General features: G+C 49.8%; 4 protein-coding genes across 4 annotated transcripts; all 4 read right to left on the bottom strand.

Moving 5' to 3' along the window:
- Positions 1 to 128: 128 nt before the first annotated feature.
- On the bottom strand, positions 129 to 821 carry ALT_1165 (uncharacterized protein; the record flags this gene model as incomplete). Its single annotated transcript, XM_033561463.2, has 2 exons — positions 129 to 734; positions 804 to 821. The coding sequence occupies 2 exons, from the start codon at positions 819 to 821 to the stop codon at positions 129 to 131; spliced, it is 624 nt and encodes a 207-aa protein (XP_033417354.1).
- Positions 822 to 1,515: 694 nt separating this feature from the next.
- On the bottom strand, positions 1,516 to 4,326 carry ALT_1164 (uncharacterized protein; the record flags this gene model as incomplete). Its single annotated transcript, XM_033561464.2, has 2 exons — positions 1,516 to 3,468; positions 3,538 to 4,326. The coding sequence occupies 2 exons, from the start codon at positions 4,324 to 4,326 to the stop codon at positions 1,516 to 1,518; spliced, it is 2,742 nt and encodes a 913-aa protein (XP_033417355.2).
- Positions 4,327 to 7,723: 3,397 nt separating this feature from the next.
- Positions 7,724 to 14,350, bottom strand: ALT_1163 (putative tRNA-splicing endonuclease; the record flags this gene model as incomplete). Its single annotated transcript, XM_033561465.2, has 4 exons — positions 7,724 to 7,828; positions 7,883 to 7,978; positions 8,040 to 14,232; positions 14,328 to 14,350. The coding sequence occupies 4 exons, from the start codon at positions 14,348 to 14,350 to the stop codon at positions 7,724 to 7,726; spliced, it is 6,417 nt and encodes a 2,138-aa protein (XP_033417356.1).
- A 1,288-nt stretch (positions 14,351 to 15,638) lies between these two features.
- On the bottom strand, positions 15,639 to 20,340 carry ALT_1162 (phospholipid-transporting ATPase DNF1; the record flags this gene model as incomplete). Its single annotated transcript, XM_033561466.2, has 4 exons — positions 15,639 to 16,530; positions 16,581 to 16,810; positions 16,865 to 19,816; positions 19,888 to 20,340. 4 exons carry the CDS (start codon positions 20,338 to 20,340, stop codon positions 15,639 to 15,641), a joined length of 4,527 nt encoding a protein of 1,508 aa, XP_033417357.2.
- Between the last annotated feature and the right edge of the window lie 1,651 nt (positions 20,341 to 21,991).

The following is a 21,991-nucleotide window of genomic DNA, read 5'->3' as shown; positions in this document are numbered from 1 at the left end:
AGCCCAGGAACCACTCGCAGCGAACCAACGAACAGCAAGAAACACCGGCAATGAAATTATAATCGACCCTGTAAGACAAGACCAAAGAATCAAAGCCATCAACGCCAAATCCCCTGCTAGCAAGAACGTCACCTAGAGCGCACCCCCGCAGCCCCCGATCCCCCCGACGCATGCGCAGCATCATGCACCACACACAGGAGATAATTCCTGTCCGGCACGACCACAATCTTATGCTTCTTAGTCCCCAGCCGGAGCAGCTTAACCTCATCGTCCTCCTCCCTGTCCACACCCTCCGTCCTCGCATCGTCTCTCCCCGCACCATCTCCGTTCAACCCAGTCTGATAACTATCCCTATCCTCCGCGCGCGGACCTGACAGCGTCATCCCCAGCTCCGACGCACTCGACACGAAAGCAAAGATCCGCGCCGCGAGAGCTTCTGCCTGAGACGGCTGGTATGGTTTCTGGGCGGTGGGGGCTGGTACTGCGCTTGCGCCAACGGGTGAAGTAGGATCCAATGACTCCGTAGGTGGGGTAGTAGTACTGTTTGCGTCGTCCGTTGCTGGCGGTGTCTGTGTTGCGCTTGTCGTGCTATTTCTCGGCGGTGGTGAGGCGAGGAGTCCGGTGCTTTGGATTATGGATCCGTCTTTGCGGGAAAGGATGAAGGTGGATTGTACGCCGGGGCGCGATGTAAGATGTGAAAGGAGAGCTGTGACATGTTGTGGGATTTGTGTGGTCTACGTACTCGTTAATCAGTTTGAGAACGTTTAGCGTGTGGCTTGATCAAAGGACAGGGGGTATCCTACTGCTGTTGCGGGTGCCATTTTCGAATGAATGACGAGGGGAGAGGAATGAATCGGGTTTGTTTAGGGTGTGGGGGAAAAGGAAAGGCGATGGTGGTTGCGTTGAATCCGTGCGGTTTCTTGCTTCCACCTGACTTAATAATCTGCCAGCTCAGAGGTCGTCAACTGATTAAGGACTGCCAATTTCGTGTTTGTTGTTGAGACTTGAAGCTACTCGACTCGCAGTCCGGTCAACAACACCGACATCAAAATAGGACTCGGATGACTAAGCAGGATTGGGCAGAACAATCTAACGTATCTACATTCTATATGCCCCAAAGGGTCTATCTGGTGCTCGATTGTTGATTATATTACGATTGCGAACTGCCCAAGAAAATATCCAAGCCATATTCAATTCTGGGACTCTAAAGGCAATTGAAAGCAAAGTGACTTATGGACGTATCAAGACAAAACAAAATGGTATCACTGCGGTGCAATAGTAACAAGCAAGGAGAAATAAAGTTGCAAGGCAAGTAAGAATTCAGAAGGCAGTCTAGGGGAGTCTGGATTGATCGCAATTTCCGGACTGCATATCAAGTTAGTTGAGGCGATGCAACCGAGTTGAACCACTACGTAACAAAGGAAACGCAAGAAAGGAAACGCAGGCAAGCGACTGTGCAAGTAAAAGGAAACCTCCCAGGGTGACGAAAAAAAAAACAAGAATTATATGAAATGCTTAAATGCGACCAATCGGCATCCTATCGGAACCTGGTTTGTCCGTTAAGCAAGTGAATTCAAGGTCTTCAATCATGTCCTCAAGGTCTCGGACACTGACACTGTCATCACTTTGATAATCGCTCCGCAGACTGGAGCCAGGACTGTCAATCCAGCTTTCCGGGCGACGAAGGGATTTCTTCATGCGTGATCGTCTTCCATTTGCTACTGCCCGACCACGCAGTTTGGAAGATCGATCCGCCGAGGATGGTGAAGACCTTTCCGCACTTGAAGAATTTGCAGAGGCGGACAGCGATGTCGTTGACGCCCCAAGCAGGGCTTCCGCATTGGGCTTGACACCCACATCCAAAGCTGCGAATAGGGCCGCCTGAAGGATCCGGTTCTGGCGCTCCAGCTGTTCAATGCGCCCTTCAAGAGAATCGAGAGCGTGGGCAGCTTTGTCACGCCTATCGCGAGGGTCGTGAGAATGGTACGGACTCGATGAGTCTAGCGATGATGAAGACGTCCCCTTCGAAATGCGGCTTCTTTGCCTTCGCGGCGTCAAGAGCCCGGCATGATCTGGAATTTCGGACTTCCTCGGACCACGCTGTCGGCTCAGACAAAGGTTGCTCGACTTTCTTGAGGCTACCTTCGTTCGTTGATATCGGCTGGAATCTTGGCGTACCTCATACATGAATGTACCCTTATCCACGCGCTCATCATCCGAAGAAGGGAGCGGAGACCCGGCTCGGTTCGAAGTGTTCTGTTCACCAGCCACCAATTCGTGAAGGACATCAATGCTCCGCGTCCTCTTACTTCTGTGCAACGTAGCGCTTCGGTCGGAAGCGGGAAGAGATGGCTCTCTCCTCTCCGTCGATGCTCTCATGATATCTGTGGCCGAGCTGCCATGCCGCCTGCTGAACGGCAGTTGTTCAGCAGACCTCGCACGTGGTGGAGCGGCAGGTGGGGAAAGAGGAGGCGACAAAGGAGCGGATGGAGTTGCTTCCTTTCGGACTGATGTGCTTACTCGAGGTCCGGTTTCGTCGCCTGTTCGCAATTCATGGCCGGTCCCGGAGCTCATTGGAGATGCTGGCGTATTGATTCCATCGCCCTTTCTCGCCTCAAGAGGAGTTTCTGGCCCGTCGAGGCTGATACGACTTGCCATCATGTCTCTGAACTTGAGTGAACGCACCCTATCCGCCCGATTTTGTTCCACTTTCCCAGAAGATTCCGGATGATTGGGCGGTGTCTCCTCGGCAGACTTACACTGCTCGCTGGCGGGCGAGTCTTCCCCAACCAAGCTCAACTGAGGGAGCGCAGATTGTGTATTCGAGCGACAGTGTTCGGCGTCTAAGCGGTTCTTAGATGTGGTGGTTCGAAAGGCGTCCGAGTGGTTGGGATTCTTCCGAGTTGCTGCTTTGCGGACCGCGGTGCTATGGTGGCGAACACTGTTGAGAGCAGGAGGCCGTTCGGGCAGTGATGGTAGAGGTCTACTGGGAGCTGGCAGAGGGAATGAGTCTATGGTGCCCGTTGGTAACGATGCTGGGCGACGTGCATTCTTCAACTGTGGAAATTCTGGATGTATTGGACTCATCGCCGGTTCGCTACAGGGTTTCCCCGGCCGGGTTGTCGACCCCTTGCCTGAGTGGTAGGATATTTGAGGCTCGCTCTGACATTCCGAAGAACCTTTGGCCGAGTTTCTGACGTTGTCTGTCTTTCTTTTCGAAGCAACAGGTGCAGGAAACTGGTGCCTGCCGGAGGATTTGGCAGAAATTGGCGCATCTTTGCCTGCTATTCGATTGTTGGGGATGCGCCAAGCTCCCTTGCTTGAAACACGAGGAGGCATTGTATCAGGGAAGAGCTTCAACGATTGAGCGACGAGATTTGGCGGATCTCTAGGACCAGCCTTTGCTCTTGGCGCCGGGGGTTTCAGTAATTGTGCAGAGTTGTTCTGATCTTCAGCGGAATCCAGAGCCTACCAATGCATTTGTCAGCATCTACCACGAGAGGTCTATATGCATGTAAGTCTACTCAATGCACTTACCTGAGATTTCCCATCTTTTGGGTCATCACACACTACACCATTTCGCGGAATTACGGTGGGAGGGATATGACCTTTCCCGTTCGTGGGAACTTGTCTAGGGTTCACTGCTGATGGAGCACCTTGGCCTTCCATACACCGTTCCTTGGGCTTAAGCTGACAAGTTGCACTGTGGACGTGATGAGGATCCTGGCCTTCGATCTGCTGGTCGCTGGTGGTGTTCGCCGGCGGCTGGTATGGCGGTGGGTAAGCGTCATCAAAATGAAATGGAAAAGACACTGCCGCCTCAACCATGGACGTTAAATTGCCGAGATCTAATGGCGACGGCTCGGGGCTTTTGATGTGCTGCGTAACAGACACTTCGAGCGGATTTTCAAGCCATGGCTGGCCAATCTTTTCAACATCTCGCTGAGAACTGGATCGGAAGCCAAAGTTTGACGCGGATCTCGAGCCCGACATCGCCGAGTCAAGGCTTTTCTTTGCAGCTGAAGCTGGCAAACTGAGAAACCCCTCTTGCTGGAGGACAAGGAGATGACGGGACGTCTCTTCAGCTTTGATCTTGGGGTCCATTGGTTTCCACTGGAGCTGCGCCAGCTGCCGAAGACGCCGCTGACCGGCCTTTAGGAGTTCGCGCGCTCCCGTAACTTGCGAAGCGGGAGTTGTCGAAGGTGATTGAAGGAAGCGATCAAGCTCAGTGATATCCTCGTTCGTCATCTGCACCTCTGGACCTTGTCGCGGTCGATCGTTTTCAGCAGAAGCCAAATATTGTGTTTGGGATGGAAGAGTTGACATGTTGTGGGATTTGTCCCTTGATAAGGACGAGCTGTGCCGACACGTTGGGACGACTGGACTAGGCGCGACTGTGCCTTCATGCGGTTCGGTCCACTGATGCATAGGGAAGCTTGCCGGGTCTCAATGGTCCAGTTGGGTTCAAAAATCGACTGGGACAAGCTGAAAGAGGTCAACATGAATAGCGGCGGAAAGCTTCGCGAACCTGTCGTACAAGGATATATTCACCCAAGCGGTATTGAGACTTAGACTAGCCCTAGACGAGCTCGCAATTTTTCTCTCGATTTTCAATGCTTGCTTGGTGTATTTAGCGGCCAATGAAGGCATGAAAGCGAAGATGCGAGCCGCACTTGGTGGGTAGGTAGCATTGACAAAATGACGTATGCAAAGATTCAGTACCAGATTGTCTGCGGCAAGTCGGTACGAGAATTAATGGACAAAAGCAAGATTGATCCAAGGGGGAGGGATATCTGCGAGAGGATATCTCGCGTTTAAGAGGTCCGGTTGAGATTCGAGCTGTCATACTCTTACCTCGCTGGGGATCCTTCCCAGTGTGTGACTGCCCGACGGCATGCAGGGCCGGTTCATTGCCCAATTGCTCGTTCTTGATAGCTCGAGAGATAGAGTTGAATCTAGGCGGCCCATATTGGCAACAAGCCAGGATGTTCAGGCCCAAGAGAGGGGGAGGGTCTTGAAATGGCGGCAGCAGCTAGCAAGGATAGCTACATAGTCTGCTAGTGGAGCCCTATAATGCGGTGATGGACCGAATGGGAAAGGGCACGGCGAAAGGACGTGAAGCAATCAAGCAAGAAAGGGAAAAAGAACACAAAGAAGGAAGAAGCACTGACAGGGGATGTTCCCTTGCGAGCGCCCCCGTCCGTGCTGGGTCCAGGACGTTGAGCAATTGAATTCGATCTCTATTTGGCGCCTCAATGACAGGTCGTCGTTGGTAATCGAGACGTTCTCTTTTCTTTGGTCAGGCTATTCGCTTCGGGAGTGACTGCTGTAATGATAGTTGCAGTTCGCAGTTTTTACTCGACCAAGGAGAATGACAGGTGTGGATCTTCTCATATCCGATCGAGCCTATTTCTTCCTTGACTGACAATATTATTGATCAATCGAGAGTTAGCTGTGGCTAATCAGCAGCCACGGCAAGACAAAGGAAAAGGACTTTTGCTAGTCTCTGCACTCCAAGGGACACAAGCACAGTAGCAATCGGCAAATCAGTGCCTTCCCCTTTCTCGGATCTTGAGCCCCCTTGTCCTTCATTTGCAGTCTAAGCGCTCTCCTCTGGAGGGGAGTAAAAAAGCAATAAGAGAGGGAAGCGGTCGATCGATTTTCTCTAGGAACCGTTGCACGCAAGGGGAGTATTCATCGCAAGAGATAACTCTGCCACTCAAACTCTTCTGGTTTCCTGGAAGGGCGACAAGTGGGAAGGATCGTTGATCCCTACAAATGTAGGTCTATCGATCCATGACTTCGGAATGTGATGTATCATCCCTGTGGGTCGTATTCGGGATGAAAGGGCGATGTAGTCGACTGACTCGCAGTAAATCACACCGTCAAAATGACGATTAAAGCAGTGATAGGGCCAGTAAAGTGGACCGTCAGTTTAGATTAGATGCAATAGATACACTAGATAGTCTATGATGGGGCAGAGAGATCAAAGACATGTTGACATGGAAGAGTTGGAATCTGCGGGAAGTTTAGCACAGGTGACTGATCACAGCTTAGCCACAAGGGATTCTGGAGGGATCTTGAGGACAAAGATACAAACTTTTGAGAAATATTAAGATGGGGGATGAGGGAATAAAGAATCTACACAGATGATCGCCATAATATCTCCTTTATGATCGCCCCCGGGATAAAGGCAGACCCAAATAACATCAATACTGCCAGGCTTCAACGAATTATGAGGACTGTGTTACCAACACTACCGGTCAGTCCGTGAAACTCAACCTGAAAGAAAACATTCCCAAATAGGAGATAATGAGGTCCATCGTCCGCTTATCGAAATGTCAGTTTGAGACTCAATTTACCCTGGAGAGACGAACACGGCAAAAGGTAAGCCGAGGATCGAAATTGAGTTCTGTCATCGACAATCCAAAGTATCCATCCAATCTTGCATCCATTCATGATCGACGGAAGAAAAGCAATAATGTGCCTACTTACCAGGTTACTATATTCTGCCCCTTGCAGATCAGACACTGTGTGTCAATATATAGATGACAGGAATAGCCAGATGAGCCAGCCATAATCCACTATCTACTTCATCGCTACATGGCCTCAACTACAAGGCTCAGATAATCTCCGATCCCAGTCATTCTATTATCAATCCCGATAAAGTGTACTGTAGATGTGGAAGTATAGATTTTCTTGAATGAGTTAATGAACTCATTGACTACATCATGCTCAGCTGTCTTTCTGAGGCCTGTTCCCAGTCAACCTGTACCTAGATACACACCAGCAAGCTCATGTACAGAGTATGCACGATATTCTGCATTGCTTTCTGCATTACTCACATGTACGGATCAGCTCAATCACAATTTCTATTCCGACTACTTATGCCATATGTATTTGGCGTATCTCAACTATGTTCAGGGTAAGACTCTACCTTCCTGATCCAGGCTGCATGCGGTCACCCAGAATCGGTGTTCTGTGTTACTAGGTTGTTGATACATGGTTATTGGCTGGCGGGCTTACAGTATTAATGCTATTTTATCTGCTAAAGGCTCAAGTGAAGTGACAGGGCAGAGCATGCATGTCGTAACTGCACTGTACGTCATTGTAAATCCTGATCATGGCTGATGAACACCCAATATGATCTTCACGACATCGAGTACAGAAGACTACCATATAAGAATCATCTACTCCGTATTATGGGCAACGATAATCATCGTCAAGTCATCAAATTTTCACCCTACCGCCTATATCCACCGGGTATATAGACAACGTGAAGATATTTCAAGCCTTGCCCCTGACAGTGGAAATGCAGTGCAGAAGAAGCAAGGAAGAGACGAGAAAAGGACAAATGCCAACAGTGCTCCGTTTCAATGCATCCCATCACCATCACAAAAATCGGAAATTCTCGAACTGAGGCATCACGAGTCGTAAATCGCCGCCGTATGGTCACAATGTATGTAAGTTCCAAAGATAATAGCCGCCATGAAGGACGAAATTGAAATGATCATGCAAAACAGAAAGAAATGCCAATAATGCGCAGCCGCTCGGATGTATGCAAGGTGAAAAGTTCACGTATCATACAGCAGGTGTCAATGAAGGAAGCATGTCTGTCCCACAAATCTTCAAGGATGCTTATTTGTTTTTTTGTGAATAAAATGCGTATGAATGGGGTCTATGAGCTGTGTGGGGGAAGTTTATGCAGCAGATAATGCGCCTGCTACCTTCTCTTTGGTCTAATGAATGGATCGACCTCTTTCTTTCTGCGCATCGGAGGAGGTGGTCTGACTCCATTGCCGGGTCTTTGCGGAGGACGAGGAGGGAGCTGTAGATACTGGTTAGTCCTTCATCCCTTCATGGCACTGCAGGTATTACATACATTAGCTGACCCTGGACCTGACGATCGGCCGTCTGAGGGCTTGTTATTGCCCAGAGGAGCGAATGCTGGCCCGTCCCGTGAGGGTTTGACCAAGCCCTGCGATATGTCTTAGTTGTGGTCTCAATGGGTTAATCAAGTTGTACTGATCCAAACTTACAGCGGCGTTGGTAGGCACATTAGCATCAATCTTGCGTCGGGGGCCTTTGGGTGGATTGGGGACTGAGTCCGAGCTCCGAGGTTTAGAAACCGTAGAAGTATCGGGCGATTCTGAACCCGTACGCTTGCGCTTGCCAGGTGCGTTGCTCTGGTCTGGCTTACGTTTCTCAGGCTTCTTATCTTCGCGCGGCGGCGGACCGGAAGAGACCTGTAGAACCGGTACTTTGGGATCATGTCCTCCAAGCTGTTTCTGGCGCTGACGCTCGGTCCTCTGTTTCTTCATCTGAGCATGTTGATGCTCCTCTCGTGCAATACGAATTTTCTCTTTCTTTGGCAGCTCCCTCGCAGATTGACAGCTCTGTGCATCGTGTCCGAACTCACCACATTGCAGACAGCGTTCTGCCGTACAAACCATGCGTGTATGCCCTGAGCGCCCACATCTGTAGCAGGTGCCACGCGACGCCTCCTTCGCATCAATGTTGTCACAATTGTGCGTCATATGAGCAAAGCTGCCACAGTAACCGCATGTTCGGGTATCATCCAAACCGTTGGGACCGCCTGACGGCAGGTCTGGCGGAGGTTCAATGGGAGTGCCCCTCCTAGAGTTTGATGCAGAGATGGAGGACTCCGAAGTTGGCCGCTCAAGGGAAGCTGAGGTCGGTCTCGAGACGGGTTCGGAACCAGCAGCCTTGAGTGAGACTGTAGGATTTGGAGACTCGGCGTCCATCATATCGATGTCCTTGTAGCCCGTAAACTGTGGCCGCTGAAGAATGTCCAGAATGTCACCGTCGGTATACACATTTCTTCGACGCGCATCCTTAATCAACCCATTCCAGAACTGGCCTTGCACCAAAGACTGCGAATTACCAAGAACCCATAGGGATGATTTGGCACGCGTCAGACCGACATTCATACGGCGAATGTCCGCCAAGAAACCAATTCCTTTGTTGGATGCTCTGACACAAGAGAAGATGATAACTTCACTCTCCCGACCTTGGAAGGCGTCGGTTGTATTAAAGTCGACCATGTTGAAGATGGCGTTTCCGTACCTTGCGGCAAACTGCGTCTTCAACTCCCGCAACTGACCCTTGTACGGAGTAATGATACCTATTTTCCCACTGAAGTCATAATCGCGGAAATCTGTGATCAGTCGTTCGTAGAGTTGCATAGCCACCCGCAATTCCGCCAAGTTGATCAGAGAGTGGCCCTTCGTTGTATTTTGATGGAGCCCCTGCACATCGAAGAAACGATATGGACCAAGAAGCTCGCTCTGATGCCATGGACGAGCACGAAGTTTGGCCATGTTCGGTCCGTCCTTTAGCTTCCCGTCGTAGAACGCAGCGCTGGGGTAAACACTGATTTCTGGATGCATACGGTATTGAGTATCGAGCAGATGTACATCCCTTGGGTGGTTGGCCTGCATTCTGACGAACAAACTCTGCTCGTATTGGAACTTAGAAGCAACTTTCGATAAAACAGTGGGCGGCAGTTGCTTCGGGTCTCCAACGAGAATACATTTGGAGCACCCGTACTTCAGGGGAATAAGGGCACTGAGTTCGATCGACTGAGCTGCTTCATCAATAACAACGGTTTCAAATTCAATACTCAAGTTCTGGAACATCTCGTGGCCGCTACCGCTGAGAGTGGCGCAGATGACATGGGCGCCATTAATGATTTCCTGTTGAATGCGTCGCCTATTCAAATCTGCATCGCGTGCTGCCGAGTGATTTTTGTCCCTCGCAGTGTCGATCTCTTGGCTAAGCTGCGTCTTCTTCTTCTTGAGCAGATCGAACTCTCGTTCCAATTCTTCTGGCACAGGTAAGCCCTGAGCTCTGCATTGATCGATCTTTGCGCGGGTCTCTTTGAACGCGGTATCCGCAGCTTTGTGTTCCATATAAATCGTCTGTAAGTCCCTTTCGCCCGAGTCTTTACGTGGATTTTGGCTCAATCGAGCGTTGACGAGCTCATCTAATGTCACATCGAGAACATTCGTGTTGATAGCATCACTTCTGCCCAGACGAATGACGTTTAATTTTTCGTGACGTCCGTGGATAGTTTTGACACCCTCCTTGAATCGCATCACCAACTCGTCGACAGCAGCGTTACTCGGAGCACAGACTAGTAACTTTTTCGACGTTGTAGTTCTTACAGGGGGCCTCGAATTTGCCATTCCTGTCGGCCGTGAAATTGTTACGCCCTGGTCGCCGAGAACATTGCTGAGAAGGGCACCCACAAGGGCGACTATCGTCTTCGTTTTTCCGGAACCGGGGGGTCCTTGGATTAGAGTAAAGGCATCGTTGTCTAGAGCAGATTTGATTGCCTTCGCCTGGGCTGGATTGACATTGTAATTGTCCGCAATCGGTTTCAGGCTAGCATCGGAGTATTGGAGAATCGGCGACGGTTTGGCCTTGATGACTTCCTCGCACAAATCATAATACTGCAGAGCCATGAGGGCACCATACTCTCGTTCAAGAGGAGTCAATGAGGTTATCTTCGCACCCCAGATTGTGACTCCGGGTCCGAGGGAATTGATGAAGGAGCTCCCGGGATTCACCCTATACGAAATTTCAACTGTGCCCCTCTTCTTGTTGATGCCGGCAACCCTTGCAAAGCAGTGAGGGGCAGAAGAATCGGATGTTGGCCTGCTCGACTTAGAAAGAAGGACGATATCGGCTTCGCCGAGACCGAGGTCTTTGACTTCAAGCGATGGTAGAACCGTACTGACTTCGACAAATGAGTCCACGGAGAGACGAGTGGCAACCTTGATTTCGAATGGTCTAAATGTTCCTTCCTCCTTCGTCGAGTTGAACCCTTGCCAAGCTTCCAAAATCAGAAGAGGCTCGAACGTTTTCTGGTACTCGATCGGGTCTCTGAAAGTGTTTGATACCAGGCTGTAGTCAGTGCGACCAGAATTTGGCGGAAGATCACCATTTGCAAAAAAATCCCAAGCGAGGATTGTACGATGCAAAGAAGATAGATCTGGCGCGAGCCGTGCCCGCATATCTTTCGCAGAGCGCACCTGCTTGATCTTTTTAACAGGGCCCTGTTGCTTCAGCGATAGTTTTTTACTCTCTTCATAAGCTTTGATTGCGTCCGGCTTAGATCTTGCCTTCGGCCCGAAGAGCTCCTTATCGAGTTCGTCATCGCTTTCCGACTCAGATTCTGAGCCAGAAGACACCATCATACTTTCCTCAGTAGTAGTGTGAACTTTGCCTTTGACCCCGATACCACTCAAACCGGACCCTTGTTCAGCAGTCTGTTCCCCAACGCCACGCGCAGGAAGATTCTTCTTCAAACGTGCAAGCTCGGCAAGGTCACGCTTTCTCTTGGCTTCCTTCTCCTTCTCGCGTTTTTCACGGAAGGACTGAATTGTCACATTAGGTTTCAAGGGTGCAGCAGAGGGTTTGGGAATTGCAGGGAGGGCCTTGGCCGCCTTGTCCGCTCTTCTCCTAGCTTCAGCTGCAAGCCTCTCTTTATTGAGCTCGACAGACCGCGATAGTTGCATCAGAACATCGTCTGGTACATTGTCTTCATCGAACTCATCTTCACTGGTTGTTTTGGCTGGACTAGGTGTAGCTGAGACCTCGGCTGGTTTGGCAAACGCGGTGATCATACTCTGTTTCTTGAGGCTAGCGGTGGAAGCCGTCACAACAGGTTTCTTGTAGTATGCCTCAAGAGCTCGAACAAGCTCTGCTTTCTCGCGCAATGTCAGGATAGTCTTGATGGTGGACTTGACCGCAACTCCTTCAATGAAACTTAGAGCATCGTCTTTGACAGTTGTCACGCTAAGTTCCCCTAATCGGCGAAGCAGCTTTGCTACCAGTCCTACCAGAGTAGTTGCCAAATATTCATCTTTCAGGCGGAGCCATTTGACCATCGCACTCATGGTCGTAGTTGGCGACTTTAAAAGATTCTCTCGAGCAGAAGCCTCCTGGCTGGGATCCGCATCGACAACAGCGCTCAAGAAAACACCGTATTGGTCGAAAAGCAGGTCCGCAAATTGAATCGTGTCCCTGCAGAATTCCAGCATTACAGCTTTGTCGTTACCCCTGAGATGCCATGCCTCAGTTTCATCGAAGATGGTGCTTAACGCTTGCCATAGATACTCCCAAAGCTTCTGGAGGGAAAGGATCTCTTTCCGATCAGCAAGCTTACGGGTTCTGAGCATTCCTGTCTGACTGTCACAGAGGATATCAACGATATCGGTTCCGGTGTGTAACATTCTCGGCGCAGAAGCAAACGTCTTCATGTTTGAGATCCGTCGGAAAGACCAACTAAGTCCGTACATTGTCGTTATGAAAAAGGACTGTAGAAGATGAGAGATCGCATCCCTTCTAGCCGACTGACCGCTCATGTTCTTGATGAGGTCGACGGCAGCTTGATAGGTGTCAAGATCCGCTGCGAACAGAGCAGAGATCAATGCACTACTGGTATCTTGGCTCTTGAACAATTCATTGAGATGCTCAGGCTTGAAATCAGCAAGGCGCTCGATGATTTGACATGAGAGTCGAGTTAGATGGCCGTAAATCAGGTTAAAATGTGTCTTCTCCGGACTTGACTCGCCCTTCGTCGGAAAGGTTTCCAAGCCAACCAGGGGCAGTATACCGAGTAGCGCCGAGGTCGAAAGTGCAAGATTATCTTCGTGAAGGTTCCTGACAACAGCTTCCCAAATAGGAGCCGAGTAGGTGCTTACGCCATGATGAAGAGAATTCTGCCGTAAAATAACTTCGTAATCGCTCTTCAAGGATTGGCACTCAAGGGCCAATGTATTACGGATGACGTCCATGCATAAAGAGAATATCTCCTCTTGGCGTCTTTGCTCCACTGCAAACTTGGGAGGCTTCAAAATTGTCTCGATATTTGAGCTCACAACTCCCATGGTCTCAGACAACACGATACGCGCCACCGAGCCTCGTGAAGATTCATTGTCAGTGAAGCTGCGAAGTGTTTGAAGTAAACTAGCCAGTCCAACACGAAAACAATGATACCGAGCCAAGTCCGGGAAGCGCGGGTTTTGGAGTCGATCAAGGAGCTGATAGACGAGAGATCTGCAGGCTGAAGGTTGATGCGCGCCCTTCAAGGACGACATGAAAGGATCAACCCAAGAGAGCACATCCTTCAGAGCAGACTTCTCGTAAGGCTCACCCTCGCTGATTTGCATCAAGAACGCCTCTAACTGAGGGTTATAGAAAACGAGCTCGATGATAGCTTGAGGGGAGATCGTTTGCATAGCATCCCAAAAGTCCCCTGGTGCTTTTTCGAGGAAGATCTGGATCGTGTTGAGAAGGAAACGCAGGCCTGGAGATTGTATCCCAAGGTGCTCCACAGAAAGACGGCACGGGTCTATTTCAAGCGCCCGTAGATGATGCGTAATCTGGTCCTTATCCAATCTCTTCACTACAAGTTGCATGCCACGCCAAAGTCGCTGGATAACAGCTATCTGAGGCGGTTGCTGAGAGGCTGTCTTCAACATGTCGAGAAGTCCTTCTTTGATCGCCCAGTCAAACTCAAGTGCGGTCGGGGGCCGCGAGTAGCGCATCCAGGAGTGAATAGCCCAGAAGCTTCGGCTCTGGTTGGAATCAAATAAGAATCGGGTGACAGCAGGGACGTAATCCGAGACTTTGAGACTACGTTTTGTTTGGATAAGCCGGAATGGCTCGTCGAAGTGCTCCTGCAGAAGAGCGTCATTGCGAAGCATGGCCTCGCAACTCAGACTCTCAAAGATTGACAAGAGCGATGCTCGATCCAACACATGAAGCCCAATCTCTTGAGGCGGGACTTCTTTCAGCTTCGCTGTCGCCATCGCCAAATTCTTCGTAATCCTCTTGACGTCCCAATCGTCGAGCATGCGCGCGAATTTCTCGATATCCTCGTCATCGTAATTCTCCTTAAGCTGCTCCATCAGCCAGATCTTGCCCGTGTAGTACTGTTTGATGCAAAGGTCACATTTTTCGAGCGCATCGTCCAATTTGCGCCAGATCCAAGTCTGCAGCTCCTCAACGCCCTCCTGGTTATATGCCAATATACGCATGCATGAAAGAAACTTCTCTCGCCGGCTGTTGGCCTCAGCCACAAGTTCCGCTGCGCTTCTTCCCGTATCGTCTACCTCGTTCGGGTCGTCGTATCGTCCATGGTCGTCATCGTGTTGTCGAGGGCACAAAATATGGACATTGTCGGGAAGGGCTCGCAGCTCCCTGCAAGTACGAAGGTCATTTAGTATTGCCATCAAGCCAACAGAATAGAGAGCAGAAATCTTTTCTTCCGTTGAGAAAGGTTTCTCACTACTCACCCGACAATATCCATGAAGTCCATGGTCTCACGCCCGACTACTCAAGTCCGCTGCTGCAGATGAGGGGCGTCCGCGCATTACTTCTTCCAAGACCTATATTTTTGGTCGTCGTATTGTGACGGCAGGGCGCCTCTTTTTGAAGCAAATTATCGGTGCAGCAAGTGATTTGTACTTGCCTATAACACCATATTTACTCGTGGCGACAGCACATTTAAGAGATAAGAGAAGTTTGGCAGGGCTCAAATCCACCAATATCAGTGCAGAGCAAGGAAAATGTGAATGACAGCCGAGACAGAACCCTTCGCCTTCTCAAATAACTCGCAAACAAGGAGAGAGTCGAACAGCAAACAAAGAGCCAAATGAAGTTGTTTGAAAGGTGCAAACGATAGTCGTAACACTGCTTAACCTCAGGCAAGTACCTCTTTTACAACAAAAAGTGAGGCTGAGTTTCCTCTGATTGGCGAAACACAAAGGCGGTGGGCGTAGTCCGTATGCCACTTTACGCGTTGTAACGATCAGTCCGGGACGCGCTTCTCTCGCAGCGTTTCCATTTTAAGTAGAATACTTGATTGAAGACGGACAGTGTCGACGTGATTAAATCAGTGACAGCTATGGACAACAAGATCTTTAAGACCCATCTGAAATTACTAGAGCTGGTAAAATCCGGACTATACTCCATGAAAACTTCACGTATGAGCAGAAACATTTGGACTAGTACTAAAGTTCATTGAGCTGCTTCAATGGTATGATTTGGAAGATATGGTAAATACATAAAAGCATGACCGACCCCTACCAATGCCTCGTTTCCACGTCCTGTTCTCATCGCGCTGAAGGTGCAGAAAGAAGGAAGAGGGGGGAAAGGGGAAAAGAAAAGAAGAGAAACCAAAGGCAAGAGCCAGATGATGGTGGGAATTATAAGAAAACCAACACATAAGAGAGATCGACTCGATAGACCAGCTGTTGGGGCTCTGCATCCAGGAAAATGCTTTTGTACAAGAAGGCATGCAACTAGATCTGGCGCAGTGCCGGAGGAATGCAAGAATAAGAGAAATCAAAGGCAACGAAACCCTTGTGAAGGTAGAGAGTGTGGAAAACTCAAGAGGGAATAAATTAGAAAGAAATGTGCGCCGAGCCACCTGCCCATTCTGTATAACCGAACGCCTTCTATCGGGGAATAAAACAGCAGGCTATAAACAAGCAAGAATCACATCGAAGAGAATGCAACGCCGGATAGGGTGCATCGACCAAAATCGACCAGAAAGTCGTGGGTAACATTGCAGCAATATAGGGCCGAGGATGAAGAAGTACTTATTATACCTGATATGATGGTGGGTCATGAGGACTTTTGAGCGGGCTATGGGGGCTCTGCGGCACTGGTATGCCCGTCGCAGAATCGACGCGGCTCAGCATCGCGCCCGAATTGAAGTCGGAATTCACTTCGTAACTCGGCCGGACTCTGTCAAATGAATGACGGGTGCGTTGGGCAGACTGCACTGACTGAGGGCGAGGATGCTGCGTAGTGTCAAAGCTGTAATTGGTCCCATTGCTACCGTTCTGGCTCCGCGGATTGTGAGTGTGAATCGTGGGAGCGACCGACGGCGGGTAGATCTGCTGATCGTCTGAGAAGGGATCCTGTTTCATACTGGACTGGATTGGTTTACCCAAATCTGAAGAGACGGCCGACCCATTGCTCAAGCCACCAGAAGTTGCGGCGGCCTTCGGGGGGACAAACGCCTCGTATTGGTCCAGATACTTGAATTTACCTTGCGTGACCTGTTCACGAATGATGTCCACATCCCGAGGAAAGAAGACCTTCTGCACGGCTTTGACGGTAAAGCGAGGAAGAAGGCATATTATCACCGTCATAAGGAGAACAACCCAGAATGACAATGCTCCATAAACCTCTGCAGCAGCTTTGTAAAATTGAGCCGACGCGGTTGTCGAAGAGTAGATCCCGGTCCAGAAGAATATTAAAAGAGAGCTGATGACATTGATCAAAACCGTCAGCCAGTCCCAACGGTAAGTATTCAGGAGGATGTAGGTGTTGCTAGCAATGACGGCACACGACGCCACAAGGACACCCATTCGAGTTCGGTCGTTGATATTCAACCCGTTGGAATGTACGAAAGTCGCGGGGCTAAAAAGGAGGTATGGCATGTAGAAACATATGACCGACTGGTAAAAGCCATCGAGCATATACAGCCTGAGTGATGTCAGTGAGAGCTGGAACACCGGGAAATGAGAGACAAATACCAGAACTTGGTCTGCGACCATTCCTTTCGCTCGATGCCCCTCATATACAGCTGAGGGACGGCAAGTGACACCTTGTCGTCAACGTCCTGATCGAAGATTCCCATCAAAATGACGGGCAAAGATGTGAAAGCAACATTGACCAAAACAATATATGTATAGTCGAAGAGGTACGAGCCGTCGAAATCATTGTATAACGAGTACCAGAAGAGAGCAATGGTCCAGACCATATTCTGTGTAATTGTTCAGCATGATGTGTTGCTCGCGACAACCGATACCTGACTTACCTTGTAGAAGAAATTTGCTATTGTCTCGCCCATGCGGCGGTAGGACCACCGACCATGCACAAGGATCAGGCGTTGGAGGAACCTGAACTGGCCTATAGCATAGTCGGAGGACATAGCCGCCTGTCTACCTTCTTCACCAACGATACCAACCCCGACGTCGGCTTCTTGAATCATGGCGACATCATTGGCCCCATCTCCAATCGAGAGAGCCATGATATTCAGGCCATTCTTGACTAAGCGGACAACCGCCGCTTTCTGGGCGGGACTGACTCGACAACATAGCACGGACTTGCACTGCTTGCAAAGCATGAGGAATCTTTGCTTCAGCTCATCAGAAAGCATAAGCTTGAGTGTATCGCCATCGATAACTACCGCGTGCGTTGCAGGCGGTGGCGTATGATCCTCTCGAGCAGCGATGAGTTCCTCGTCAGAACCGGTTAATCCGAATTTCCGCAACTGCTCATCAAGCTCTTGAGAGGCTCGCTGCGGTTGATCCTCGGGGATGTTGAAAACAAGGAGTTCCATGTCGTTCGTCAGAAGGTTACACGAGAAACCGATATTGATGGCAGTTTCAACTTTATCACCAGTCAGAACCCACAGCTTGATCCCAGCATCGGCTAACAAAGAAATGGTATCGGGAACGCCATCCTGAAGCTTATCCTCGATGGCTGTTCCACCGATAAGCATGAGCTCCTGCTCAATCTCACTTGAAACTTGCTCCAGCTTTTGTTCGCGATCTGTGAGTGCAGCTGCAGCAATGTCGTGTTCTTTGCTCCATGTCCGATACTCCTCCTCACTGAGGATTCGCTCTGCCACGCACAGTGTTCGCAATCCTTCACGCGCAAATTCCTCAAGATGCTCAGCTGTCTTCTTCCGAAGCTCTTGCTGCTTACCACGAGCCAGGCGCGAGTATATGATGCTATCCGCGCCCTTACAGAAAAGACGAATGGTGCCATCCGGCATACGGATGATTGCACTCATTCGCTTCCTCGTGGAATTAAACTCGAGTGTATTGAGTACAGTATAGGTTCGCTCCTCGCCCATAACATTCAGAATGAGGTCGTCACCTGATCTTCCGAGGAGAGTGAAGCCGCAATCACGAGCAGTGCTCACCAGAGCGGCCTCATCCGGGGACTGCGCTTTAAACTCGATTTGGGGGGGATCACCAGGCGTCTGCTCTGTGATTACTGTATGGCACAAAGCAAGAGCAAGCATGAAATGTTCCGTGGCTTGCTTTTGAGCTTCGCCAGATTGCCCTTCCAAGTCCGCGACGTAATTTGGAGCGATGAACGTCAAATTCTCGTCACGCAGGTACGGGTTGTCGTGGATTCGGCGGAGCATTTGAAGCATCTTGGTAGTATCGGCGGCAATTTTTTCTCGTGCTTCCGCGGCCATCGTGTCGGCATCGCCTCCTTCACGTCTGATCATACCCATCTGGGCTTCTGTGAAGGCCTCGCCATACGAAACTCCGTTGATAGTGCACTTCTTGAAGTCCATCACGTTCTGCGTTAAAGTGCCAGTCTTGTCGGAGAAGATGTATTCGATCTGTCCAACATCATCCGAGATGTTCCAGGATTTAGGCACGCAGGAAATTCCCAATTTCTCGTAATACATGAAGACATCGCTGTGAATGAAAATAGCCTGACACGTGCGAACTATCTCGAGGGAGATGTAGAGCGAGATGGGCACCAAGTTCTGGAACAGGATCAAAGCCACCCAGAACGTGATGATGGCAGTGACTACCGGAGTGCTTCCGTAGGAGCCAAAATCGAAGTAGTTGAGAGATCTGTCATCAGAGCCCCATGCAACACCGTTGACAACTGCAGTGACGAAACACATGGCAAACAGTAGGATAAAATTGTAGATGACATTCCAATTGAGCGCTTTGGCGAGCTTAGCCCTTTTTGTTGGCGTCACACCGGAATTGAGCATAACCTTGGTCTCGTCACCAGTGAAAATGACTACACCAAGCGCCCATTCAGTGTTGCGAAGCGAACACCCACGCAGAAGCATATTGCTGATGGTGATAGGCTCTACCATCTCCCTTCGAGGTGCATCCGGATAGTCGGGATCGCGTTGGTCCCAGCGAAGTGCACCATTATAGGCGTACAAGTTCGGATGCGGAGCCTCGCTTTCGATCAGAAACTCGGCCTTTTCGCAATCCCTAGCATGCCTGACCTGACGACCACAATTCAAAGCTTGACGGACCTTGAGATTTGTCTCGCCATCTAAATTTTTGGTCTCCACGTAACAAGCACCATCGGGATCTGAAGTCGAGAGAACAACAATATCGGCGGGAATAGGGTCTCCGTTGTATAGTCGAACAAAATCCCCAACCTGAATATTTTTCCAATAATCGCGCTTGAATCTAGCCTTGCCGATCGTCTGCTTCGACGGATCCACTACACTACCACCTTTCCGTGGCGGTATCGCGGGTGATGTAGGTGCTTGTACACTGTCCCGATTTCTCTTATCCGGATGAAGGAACTGATCCGAATCACCCGCAGGTAGTGGCCAATCTGCGCGGGCCTCCGGGGAGGGAGAGGGAACAGGAGTCATCTGAATCGCGTCCTCTTCCATACCGTGGTCACCCCGTTGCGAATACACAGACGCTCGCGGGGTTACTGTCGTCAAAATTGAGGCGCGCCGTTCATCTTGAAACATTTGCGGTACATCCTTGTTTTTCTTCATCAGACGCCTGATCCATCGGTATGTGGAGATAGTGGCACGGGTGGACGCTTTCTTGATTCGACGCCAGAGAGAAATTTTGTCCTCGGTCGAGTTCACATTGTTCCACTCGACTAGGCGATAAACGGGAGTATTGTTCAACTCGTTGTCTAGGACGGTACGGCGCCAATCTTCGATAGCGTCTTTGATAGCTGTCGCGACCACGATGACGATCAAGGGAACTGTGTTGAGCGCGGGGTTATCTACACCGAAGATGGAAAAGAACTAGACAGTCATGTTAGCCTCAAGAGCAATCGACCTGCGCTGGCTTCGGCGACCCGGGAAGGAGGACATACACCAAGGATGATGATGAAAAGGAAATAGATGTTGGCTATGTTGTGAAATTGAAACCAAATATTTTTCGGGACGAAAGTCAACGGTGTATATTTCGCAGTTCGAATCTTGTTTCTAGGATACGACGCTTTGATTTGGCCATCTTCATCTCTTTCGGATTCGGGTATTGGTATGTTGAAGTAAACCCTTCGATTACTGCCGCCTTGACCATCTTGGTCGCTTTGAGTGTTCGAATCCTCCGTGGGGGGTAGAATGCTGCCTCGCTTCTCATTCTTCGCTTCAGAACGCTTATGCAAGCGATCCATGATCGAAACACGTTTCCGTACACCTCCGGCGCCGGCAACTCTTTGTGTTGCCCATCTCTGGCGTTTCGTCGGCTTCGAGACATTGCTGCTAACTTCGCGAACCTCATTCCCGGGGTCAATGGAGTCCGGACTCAAGAAATCTGACGCCATTTACGCAGCTTCTAGCCCTTGTGAGAAGGGCATAAACCGGGGGTGACCGTGTTGTATTAGGACGACGGAAAGAGAGCATCCGCTCCAATGAGCCGGACCTCGAGAGTGTCACCAATCCACAAAACCTTCGTTGTTACCCTCGACTCAGTAATCCGAGATAGACGCGGAGACAATGCTGCTGATTGTGGTCTGAGTTCGCAGGTAGCCAGTTGTTGAAGCACGTCACGATGAGGCGGCAGACTCCAAGGTGAACCAACGAGATCCAAACACAAGGACGATACGGCCGTACGTAGAAAGGTCGGGAGAGGGGGGAAGGTATAAATCAAGCGAAGCGATAGTCCATTGTTCAGAAAAGGAACAACAAGAAATATATCGACAGTATGAGTCGACAAGGATCGCAGAGAAAGGAACTGTTCCTTTCAAGAGTAAAGAGGAAGATTAATCAGATTGGTAAGATGGAAGACAGCAGTTTCTGGGTAGCCGGCAATCTCTCTCCTCGGAAGACGGGGGAAGTGTAGGTATGGTATTACGGATGACGGAGTCACTGGTCGATACATACCTTAGTTCACCAGGCGGAACGCAAGGCTGGGCATAATTGGGGCTTCGTCAGCATACAATATAGCTAACTAGTTACCTAGCATAAAGACAGGGTAATGTAAGCCGAATTCCTTTATTGATAGAGTGGGCAAAAGATTCTGGTCATTATTACTCAGGATGTTCTCCCCATCAGTTTTGAACTGAGCACTGGAGGCAGGTTTCCAATGCCTGTGCATGAGCTTTAGAGATACTGTACTCCATATCTTAGTTCTCCTGCATAGTTTCTACGCGACTTCATTATTTCTTCACAATTACCGTACGGTAAATTACAGCGCTGACATACAGGCCAATCCGTGCATAAGCTCGAGGCCTTTCCAGCCTCGCTGCAGACTGCAGAGTCACTTATCTGGTTCCCCTCAAAAATTTTTCTAATGGTGGCGGCGAAGATAGATACTGGCTACGGATTTCGGGCTTGTCGGGATGGCGAATAGTTTAAATGTGCTTTATAATCACAGATCGGTCTTAACTCGATACAACGCATGTAGGACCTTATTGACGGTTGGGATGCCACCGAGTCTAATCCGAAGTACGGATTCGGAGTAGGATATTGTAAGTCCTTAAATCCGGACAGATTGCAGAGTCATTAAAGGCGACTTTGGTACTCGTAACTGGTCCCTTGTCTCTACCCTACCTGACCATACCCTACCTCAATCATGGATTTCAGGCTGCGGCAGGGCAGCCGGAGTGTTGTCGGAAGACACGGCATGCATGTACTCCGTACTGTGGCATGTCAATATACTAATGTGGTCTCGATCATCTCGATCATTTTGGCCACGAGATCTTGAGGGCAAGTAATCAATGCAGTTATTGATATATTGTGTTGTTTGTCGTATTAATGTTGATATATTACTAGTAGTATTAGCGCTTACGTCCAATATGAATATCCAAAGGGCACCTACGGAGGGGCGCTTCTCCGAGTATGGAGTTTGAAACAGGCTAAAGCCGTCGGGACGGCACAAAATGGCACATGCCTATGGTATCCGGTCCACATTATTATCCGTCCATATTTCCATCGCGGAGGACGGAATTACACCTTACAGGACTATTTTTTATT

This window comes from Aspergillus lentulus (genome assembly GCF_001445615.1).
Source record: "Aspergillus lentulus DNA, contig: Alt01, strain: IFM 54703, whole genome shotgun sequence".
Taxonomy (NCBI): Eukaryota; Fungi; Ascomycota; class Eurotiomycetes; order Eurotiales; family Aspergillaceae; genus Aspergillus; species Aspergillus lentulus.
The sequence above is the reverse complement of the archived record's forward strand: the minus strand, read 5'-3'. Positions and strand labels throughout refer to the sequence as shown.